Here is a 10,977-nt window from a genome sequence, read left to right as displayed (position 1 = left end):
TTTATATATATATATATATATATATATATATATATATATATATAAATAATATATTTTCTCATAAATAGTAATTCAACAGAAAGTTTTGTTTTGGGGAAGCTGGGGTTTGAACCCAAGGCCTCATGCACACTAGGGAAATACTTTTATCAGTAAGCTACATCCCAGGCCCTGTTCTGTTTTGGTTTTTGTTTGTTCGTTTTAAAGAAATATGTGTATACGTTTATTTGCCCAGCAGGCTGCTTGAGGAGTGTGAAGGGAAAGGTGTGGGTAGCTCCAATGCTGGGAACAGGCCATGTTGCAGGAATAGAAAGTATTTTATCATGTAATATTTTGAAATAAGAACTTGGACCATCCTGTTTTTCTTTAAGAACTGATATTTTTTCATTTTATATATTTGGCACAAAAGTTTACTTGATACAGTTCATAAGAACTGACAGTAGATATTATACCTCATCTAAAAATGAAAGTGGTGATTTTGGAGCAAAGAAAATTTCAGCTATCCTCTTTTCAAAATTATGAGCAGTCACGATTTTCCAAAGTAGAATGTTTGCTGATGGAAGTGCAGGAAGAGGAAGTGGAAGTAAAGATAAGTTAAAATCTATTTCAAATGTATTTGAAATCAGGAAGGGGTCGTACAGTGGTGCATGCCTTTAATCTCAATGGCTAAGGAGGCTAAGGCAAGAGGGTTTAGGTTCAAAGCCAGCCTCAGCAATTTAGTGAGGTTGTAAGCAAACCTGCTGAGAATCTGTCTCAAAAACAAAACAAAACAAAACACTAAAAAGGGATGGCGATGTGGCTCAGTAGTTAAGTGCACTTGGGTTCAATCCCTGGTACCAAAACAACAACAACAAAAAACCCCACACAACAAAAACAACCAATCAACCAGAAACCAGGAATCCACATTTACAAGATATGATCCTAGGAGTAAACTTAACAGCTGATGAGGAGTTAGTTCACATTTGAGAAAATTCAAAAAACAAACAAAAAAAAGTTTTAGGGCTGGGGGTGTAGTTCAGTGGTAGAACCTGTGGATGGTACGCATGAGACCCTGGATTCAATTCCTAACATCATTTGAAAAAGAAAGAAAACCTTTAGTCACTTCAGGTTTAAGTAATCCCCCTTCTGCACCCATGAATCCAAATGGATTGATTGTCAGGGGGAAAAAATTGCCTCTGTACTATGTACAATTTTTTTATTTTCATGTTATTATTTTTTAAACATTACAATATAACGACTATTTACATAACATTTACATTTTATTAGGTATAAGCAACCTAGAGATGTTTGAGTATATGAGAGGCCAGGGCTAGTAGTGGACACCTGTAATCCCTGGCTGAGGCAGAAGGATCTCAAGTTGGAGGCCAGCCAGGGCAATTTAGTGAGATCCTATCTAAAAATTGGATTGGGAATATAGCTTGGTGGTAAAGTGCCCTTGGATTCAATCCTCAGTAAAAATAAATAAAGAATATAGGAGGATATTGCTGGGCATAGTAGTATGTACTTACAAAGCCTGCTAAGAGGCTGAGGCAGGAAATTGCAAGTTGGAGGCCAGCTTTGGCAATTTAGGGAGACCCTACCCTGTCTTGAAATAAAATAAAAAAGATGATCAGGATATAGCTCAGGTGTTTCCATGAGACTATGGGTTCAGTCCATGGAATTCCCCCCACCCCCTGCCAAAAAAAATATAAGAGGATGTACTTAGGTTATATGCAAATATCATGTCACTTTATGTAAGGGACTTGGATTTTGATAGCCATGAAGGGTGATGAGGTCCTATAACCTATCTCATGCAGATACTAAAGTACAATGGTGTACCTCCTAAGCCAAGTTATTATAATATTACAAATTGGGTTTACTGTATTTTAAAATCTTAAAATTAAAAATTTAAAGACATGATTTATTGTTCCTTTATTCTGTAAATTTCATAACATGATAAAATATTAGATTTCCAAGTTCCATAGTGTGGTTAAAGGGCAAAAGTTTTTTTATGGCTGTTTTTTGTAAGTCCTCTGGTTTTCTAATCACAGCACAGTTTTTTTTTTTTAATGGTTTTCTTTTGTGTGGTTCATTTTATTTTATTTTTTATGTTTGTGATAAGTAAATTCCATATGCTAAGTAAATTTCAGGAGGGCAGGGATTATGTTTTGTCTTGTCCATGGTTAATCTTCAGCACCTTACCTGTGCCTGGTACTGTGAGTGTGCAATACATTTGTCAAACAGGTGGCTTCTTATAAAATCTTATCTTGATTATGGGAATTAAAGTCATCATACTACAGTGATACTTGCATATCCATGTTTATAGCAGCACAATTCACAATAGCCAAACTATGGAACCAGTCTAGGTGTCCATCAATAGATGAATAAAGAAAATGTGGTGTGTGATATATACACATGCATACACACACACAATATAGAGTTATTCAGTCATAAAGAAAACTGAAATTATGCCATTTGTAGGAAAATGGATGGAAGTAGGGATGATTTATGTTAAAAAAATAAGTCATATTCAGAAAGTCAAGGGTCCTGTGTTTTCTCTCATATGCAGAAGCTAAAGAGGAAAAGGAGAAGAAAAGTGGTGGGAGAGGAATCTCATGAAAATCAAAAGGAGAGAAGTAGAGGGTTCAAGAGATGGGAAGTGTGGAGGGAGGGGGAAGTGTTGGGGAGTGATAGCAGCCAAATTATATTATTACGTTGTGTGCAAGTATGAATATGTAACAACAAACCCTATCATTATGTACAACTACAATGCACCAATTAAAAAACGTGGAAGAAAAGAAATCTTTCCTTGGTTAGAATTTTGGGCTTTTGTTAGCAATGTATTACCAGATTCACAACAGATTTGGGTTTAATTCAGCCTTCTTTACCCATTGAGATTTAGTATATTACTTCAATTTGCCATATATTTTAGTTTCATTAAACAGATTACTTCTTTCTGACCTATGAGTAGTACTGTCTTTTTAAAAAAGAGAGAGAGAGAGAGAGAGAGAAAGAGAGAGAGAGAGAATTTTAATATTTATTTTTTTAGTTTTCAGCGGACACAACATCTTTGTTTGTATGTGGTGCTGAGGATCGAACCCGGGCTGCACGCATGCCAGGCGAGCGCACTACCGCTTGAGCCACATCCCCAGCCCAGTACTGTCTTTTTTAAGAAAAAAAATCAGTTACTTTTTTAAAAAAATATTTTTTAGTTGTAGATGGATACAGTATCTTTTATCTGTTTACTGAGGATCAAACCCACTGCCTCAAAGTGCAAGGCAAGCACTCTACCACTGAGCTACAGCCCCAGCTCCCAGTTACTGTTTAAAACACACACACACACACACACACAGACACACACACATATAGATGTCAATAGACATGACAAACTTTATGCAGTCTTTCTGGGATATATATGAAAGACTCATAAGGATGCTTAAATTTGTAAATACCATATTTCACAAATTACAGCTTAATCCTCACATAGCTTAGTAAGTGGATGATGATGGCATACAGCTGAGCTACGGCTAAATAGCACTTATTTACTATGTAGATAGATGATCTTTTTATTGTACATCAACTCCTTATCACTGAACATTATGTTACTCTGAATTTGTAAAAAGACCATAAACTTATGTTCCTACTATCCTCAGTGAAACATTTTTAAAGTTCATTCAGCCCTAAGAAAGCAGCAGACATTTCAATACTTAAACTACACACACACATGGAAACACAATTTTTGCTTCTTTTCTCCCAAAACTGAGCCAGGCCTAGAAATGAGGTGTAAATTTTAATCTTTAAGTATACATTAATTCTCATCATTAAAGAATAAAAGAATGGAATTGTATACACATTTAAGTAAGTCTAAGATAAAAGAACAACAAAAAATATTATTCAGGAACAGAAAAAATAACATTTTCTAAAGTCAAAAAGGACCACTATAGAAATTTTTTTTTAGTTGTTGATGGAGCTTTATTTATTTTTTATGTGGTGCTAGGGATTAAACTCAGTGCCTCACACATGCTAGACAAGCACTGTACCACTGAACTATAACCCTAGCCCTAGAAAATTTGTTGATGATTAAAAATTAATAAAATAAACAACAAACAATACTAGTACAGAGATTACATGATTACTTATCACATCACTATTCTCATGCTTCCAGCTTTTCTTTCATGTTACAAAATTTCAAAGTTCAGCATATCTAACAAGTTGGTGAGTCTCAGAGAATTGTTCTTGGCTTGCTGTACTACTCTCTCAGATTCCCTTATTTCCTTCACTTTAATGGCAGGTGTGTGTGTGTGTGTGTGTGTGTGTGTGTTCTTTAGCCTTCTGTATCCAGGTACATAACAGAAATTATTCTTCTGAACTGTCATGAGGTTCACTGTTTCCATTCCATTCTGACTATATCACAGTGTAGATCCTTATAGCTATTATGTAATTTCTAGTTTGATGTGGTAGTCTTCTGGCTTGTCTCTTTGTTCTAGTCTCTCCCCTGACAAGTTCCGCTATGTGTTCTTTCCATGTTGGTTTTTGCCACCTAGAAGAATGTACTGGTTTTTTTTTTTTTTTTAGTTGTAGATAGACAAAATACCTTTATTTTATTTATTTGTTTTTATATGGGGCTGAGAATCAAACCCAGTGTCTCACATATGCTAGGCAAGCATTCTACCACTGAGTTGCAACCCCAGCCCAAGAATGTACATTTAATGAGTATTCTATTCATAAGTTACACCAAGAGTGTAATACTTTAGAAGAATTAAAATACTTTAGAAGAACTTAACATAAATTATTTAACTCAGCTTTATGGTTTTATGAAGTAAATTATGTTTTACTAATATACTTTTTAAAAAATATTTATTTTTTAGTTTTAGGTGGACACAATATCTTATTTTTACATAGTGCTGAAAATCGAACCCAGTGCCTCACGCGTGCTAGGCGAGTGCGCTACCACTTGAGCCACATCCCCAGCTCCATGACTTTTTTTTTTAATATTTATGTGTTAGTTTTGCTAATATACTTTTAATTTCAGATTGATAAGACATTTTTAAAAAGGAAAAATGACTCTAGGACGATTCTGAACATAGAAATGTGTGAAAAAGACCTGGTGGCAATGTATTGTAAGATTTCTGAATCTGGAAATTAGGGTTATCCCTGCTTACGTGAAAATGGGAGGGAGATGTTGAGGAATACTGTCACAACAGAGGGGTACCAGTTAGAAACTATTGATGGAGGAGGGATGGGGAGGGAGTGATTATGTTATAAAATATTCTGTACCTAATTACAGCATAATATAGTTAAATTCCTGAAAAATCTTAATGTTAGGTACTGAGGTTAGAAAACTATTTGAGTTTTACTTAAAGGCAGCAGTAAATAAAGTAGGTGTAAATAAACTTTGTACAGTTTATTAATTATAACATAAATAACTTTAATTCAATTTCTATTCTAGGTTCAAAAGAATATAAATTTATTTTAATGTTTGCAGTTTTATTTACTCTGACATTTTTATAAATTCATTTTGCTTTAATTTTTGAGATAGAAGGAATGACAGTACAAAGTGCAGTAGGTGAAGTTGGCATTCATAATATTATGAAAACTCAAAAATCCACAATAAGTTGTGAGACAAAATGGTAACTACTGAGTTGCATTGTATATTTTAGAGTGACTCAGTTTTAAGTGACTGTTCATTAGGCACTAGCCTAAACAACTCTTTTTTTCAGCCTTGCCATATCTTTAAGCTTTCTTTCTCTAGCCATATTCCAGTACAACTAAAAAAGAAATTAAATTCTTATTGCTCTTTTTCTTCTGTAGAGTGAGTGGTTAATCCTGACCAATAAGTAAACTTTGAGGCAGTACCCCTTTTCTGAATGAGATACCTCTGAGGTGACAGATATGCCAATACCCTGATCTGATCATTATGATCCATTCATTCATTAACAAATAAGGGTTGGATATTTAGTATTTTTTTCAATACTGTATCAAGTAGGTAGTAATTATACAATGTTGCATAAAGCAGATACTTCCCTTTCCTTGTGGTGCTTATAGCCCAGAAGAAATGGTAAAGTTAACATTACAATTCTTTCTTATGCCCCATTTGTTCCTTACTTAATTTTCTATTTACCACCTATCAACATTTAAGAATTATTTCTTTTTGTTTTGCCCTTGATCCCACTGTCTTTGTCTTTTTGGGTTACCATAACAAAATAACAAAGACTGGGTAGATTATGAACAACAAAAATATACTTCTCAGTTTTGGAAGCTGAAAGGAGCAAGATTAAGCAAGGTATTGGCAGATTCAGTGTTCAATAGAGTCACTTTCTGTTTCATATGATGGTGTTTTCACGTGGTGCATGGGACAGAGCTGCTCTCTGGGGCCTCTTTCATAAGGGTGGTGATCCCATGCAGGAGGGCTCTGGTCTTATGACCTAATTACATTTACTTCCCCACTTCCTGATTCTATCACATTAAAGATTAGGTTTTAACATAAGAATTGGGGGTAAGGGACACAAAAATTCAGACTATAGTATTCACCCACATAATGTTAGATGATAACATGGATTTTGTGATGTTTTGCTTAAGGAATATTTGTAGGTTGAGAAGTGAGGAAGGCACATCTAAGTAGTCAACATTTGCTTTTTCCGCCTGACTTAACGTCTCTGTTGCTTCCTTATTTTAGGTGTTACTTTAAATTTTTATTTTGAATTTTTACCTGGAAGCTTCCTGGAAGTTTCCCTACAATATCTTCAGATTGATGACACTTTGTAAAATTTAAGTCTAAAACTTTCTATCATTTAAGGGTAAATCATGCTCCTTAGCTTTTCATTATTGAATATTTTCCTATTTATTCAGTCCTTTTTTTTTTCTTTCCCCCTTCATTTTTCTGTTGCTCTCTGCTTTCAGACTACTCTTCAGTATTCACCAAATATAATATAGCACAGATTCTTTAAACTTCTTTTTAATATGGTCCCTGGACCAGAGACATCAGCTTAACTTAGAAATTAGTTAAAAATACAAATCCTTTAGCTCCATCCCAACGCCTATTGAATCAAACTCTGCTTATAGGGCTCTGCAAATTGAACAAGCCTTCTAGGAGATTTTGATATACCTTGAATTTGAGCATCACTACCTTAATCCTTTTCTTTTTTAAGCTCATTTCCTTACAAGTCAACCATTACTTAACCATACATTCAATAACACTTTTATTTTGATCTTTAGATCTCTAGATCTAGCTCTCTAACCCTGATTTCTGTCAATCCTATTTTTTAAATTATGCATTAGACATCTGTCCTGGATGTCCTTCCAGTACTTCATATTGTATAGGTTCTAAACAAAGTTCATGATTGGTCTCCTGAAATCTGTTTTACATCTTGTTTCCTATTTCCTTTTAGCTTTGAATGTTAGATTTTGCAGTATTTTCTCAGTATTTTGTTTTGTCTTGCTGTAGAAGAACAACAACAACAACAAAATTTTTTTAAAACTATACTACCTGCAATAGGATAAGGATTTTCTAATCAATGAAGTTAGTATTTTTCGTAGACTAAATGTTGAAATATGATTTTATTTGTTGTCCATACTTCTTCCCCCTCTGCTCTCTCCCACTCCTTGCCTTTCTTTCTCTCTTAAGGGCCTCAGGGGCCCAAGTTCTATACCTGTGATCCTGGGCCAATATGGTGATAGCTTATCTTGCACCAAAGGGTGAATCCATGAGACATTTAAAATACTTCTGTGTAAGTCCTGCAGTAGTTTCTCAATATTCTTTTTAAATGAGAAGTAGTTAAATCTCAAAAGACTGAGCAGATCTTTAAGGTCAAAAAATGCATAATGAGATTGTGACCAAGGTCATAGGAGTTTTAAGGATTTGAGTAATAAGAAATGAGAAATTTTGAACTCAAAATATTAAGTGAACAAATTAAAGGTTTTAAAAGGAAAGAACAAATAGTCATTGTCTTGATAGTTAGATATTTCGTTCTCTGAGGAGGAGGGATAAGTTAAAATATTATTTCAGGGGTTGAGGGTGTGATATAGTGGTAGAGTGGTTGCTTTGTACAATCCCTAGTACCAATAAAATAAAATATTATTTCAGTGAAAACCTTAAAGTTTAACTTTTTAAAAATTCATGTTTATTTATATGTATGCCTCCCTATGAACATTTAATGATGTACATTTAAATGATGTCTCATGTTGCTTTGTGTACAGTTATATTTTAATATTTTGACCATATATCTTACACTATGAATTTTAACCATTATTATAGTTTGTTTCTATTTTTGTTGAACAGCACAGTAATTTTATTTTACATATGAGGATTTTATACTAGAAATTCTCATAACATGGGATACTCTTTCATAAAACTATATATATATTCTTAAGTTATAATGCCAAAACCTTTCTTTTTAACATGCACACAGGAAACCTCGACCTGTCTCCCAGTTGGTTGCACAGCAGGTTACTCAGCAGTTTGTGCCCCCTACACAGTCAAAGAAAGAGAAAAAAGATAAAGTAGAAAAAGAAAAAAGTGAAAAGGAAACAACTAGCAAAAAGAACAGTCATAAGAAAACCAGGTAAATTTGAAGAGTGTTTTATGGCATTGTTGAAGTAATAAAATTATCTATATTTATATTCTTTTTTAACATTGATATATACAAAAAGTGAAATCAAACCCAGAGGTCACAAATATAAGCTTAAGTATGAGGATGGTTTTCATTTTACAAGACTTTTAATAGATATTTCTGTCTGTCCTTTTTTTTTTTTTCATAAAAAGAACTATTTGAAAAGCAGGAGAATAGTAATTCCTTTGCATGGGCTTTGACCAATCAAAATGGTTATGGGTCTGGTACCAGTGGAATAACAGCCTCGCATATAGCTCAGCCTTATCTTTCATCAATTTCCTCTGTGATACAGCTATTTTCCTTGATTTTAAAACATCTATCTTAATATAGTATAAATTTAAAGCATAATTAAGAGACCACTAAATCCAGGCTGTTAGTTTTTTGTCATGTTGAAGATTCACGAATGATTGGTTCAATTAATGTTAATTATTTGAAGCATTTAGTGATATTTTTGTGGCTGGTTTCACATAAATCGCTTTAAACATAGATGTATTCATTTGGTTACTTTTGCCTAGTTTACTATTTAGTGTGTGTTCAGAAATTTGGTAGAGGGACAAGCTAGTTTAAAAATTCATCATTTTTTATGTTTAGGCCAAGATTGAAAAATGTGGATCGGAGTAGTGCTCAGCATTTGGAAGTTACCGTTGGAGATCTAACAGTCATTATTACAGACTTTAAGGAGAAAACAAAGTCACCGCCTGCATCTAGTGCTGCTTCTGCAGATCAACATAGTCAGAGTGGCTCTAGCTCTGATAACACAGAGAGGGGAATGTCCAGGTCATCTTCACCCAGAGGAGAAGCCTCATCATTGAATGGAGAATCTCATTAAAATTTATTTTCTCCAATTTCTTATCTTAGTCACTTCTGTCCTACCATGCAAATACACAGATTATGCCAAGAAATACCACATTTTCATGACAAACACATTTGTGCACAATCCATAATTTGAGTTTTACATAAAATTAAAATTTTGTCAGAATTTGTTAGATTTTACCGTAATCTATGCCTACCAAACATTTCCTGACCTAACATTTTGGTCTCTGTGGTTATGTGCCATGAAAATGTGGTTGAATTATCATTATGCAGTGTTATTGGTAAGTCTATTTTCACTTTTAGTTTAGTGAATTCTAACACATGATTCTTGAATTCTCTACTATTGGCATGTAACAAGTTTAAATTTTTTATAACATAGTGCAAGCTGCCTAAATATGTAATATTTGAGAATTGTGAAACAAATAGTTATATGTATACAAGTCAAAGATCAACTTAATCAACTATTGCTGCAACAGGATTTTCTTAATGGTTATCCTCTTAAATACACCTGCTGGTACTTGGTGTGGTTAAATAGGAAAGTTGTTATTAAATAAAGAATTTGTTATGAACCTTTGCCAATGTTTTTGACACCTTTTACTAAATTATTGTTTCTGAATTATGCTTCTGGTTTTATTCATTTTTGTTTGTTTGCTTATTTTTCAAAACATTCATTTATTGTAATGTTTACTAGCAGACTAGTAAAGAATAAAACATTGATTATTTAGCTTTATAATTCAGGTTTGGTGATATTGTCATTGAACACTGGTATTTTCTGTATAATATAAAACATTAAAATTCAAATAACTATATAAAACATTAAAATTCATTGGGCAAAAACAGAAAAGAAACTTTCCATATTTTAAAAGTTGCAATTTTGGAAAAGCTTTAACTTAATGATAGTTTTATTACTGTTTTCTTGTCCCAAACTTATTCAGGGTTATAGATATATGAATCTAATTAACACAGAAATTGGAACTGTTGCACAGAACTGGGAAATAACTAATCTTATATCAGTTTAATTGGCTTCTTATTAAATATGACAGTTCTTATGAAAATCATATTACCCTATTTTCAGATACAACTACCAATTTATGCATTTATCAATATCCTGAAATTTAAAAAGTATTTACAGCCCCACTCATTATTATGTACAATTACCAATAAAATATTTTTATGACTACAGATTTTGCATTTTGTTTACAACTAATAAAGTGTTTTATGTTGTATTTTGAAATCCAACTTAGAAACCACATATACTTAAATTCTCCTAGGGTCTCCTGCTTTCTCTAACCATTTGCTTAGTATACATCCACTTACAGGAGACTTTTGATGTGTAAATCAACTTAAAAACATAACTTCGGTCCAAAATATCACATTAAAAACATGATAACATATGAAGAAAAAAAATGTAGACCCTGACAGTTGTGATATTTGGTGGTTTCTTGTGGTAATGTAATTTTCTGTTTAATTGCAGTACTTTATCCAGGCACAATGGTACTGTCTTTTGTAAGATGCTAGTTGTGAAATACAGCTAATTGCATACAGTAAAAGTCTGTGATTAAAACATTCATATACCTCA

General features: G+C 33.2%; 1 protein-coding gene across 1 annotated transcript in view; it reads left to right on the top strand.

Moving 5' to 3' along the window:
• The window catches only part of Yaf2 (YY1 associated factor 2), a 63,243-nt gene extending 52,266 nt beyond the window's left edge, over positions 1-10,977 (top strand). Inside the window, exons 5-6 of the mRNA XM_048802442.1 lie at positions 8,385-8,537; positions 9,177-10,977. Coding sequence (XP_048658399.1) covers positions 8,385-8,537; positions 9,177-9,414 — 391 coding nt within the window. The 3' untranslated portion in view covers positions 9,415-10,977. The remainder of the gene's footprint in view (positions 1-8,384; positions 8,538-9,176) is intronic.

Source organism: Marmota marmota, unplaced genomic scaffold, assembly GCF_001458135.2.
Source record: "Marmota marmota marmota unplaced genomic scaffold, marMar, whole genome shotgun sequence".
Taxonomy (NCBI): domain Eukaryota; kingdom Metazoa; phylum Chordata; class Mammalia; order Rodentia; family Sciuridae; genus Marmota; species Marmota marmota.
Note: the sequence above shows the minus strand (reverse complement) of the source record. Positions and strands in the feature narration are given on the sequence as shown.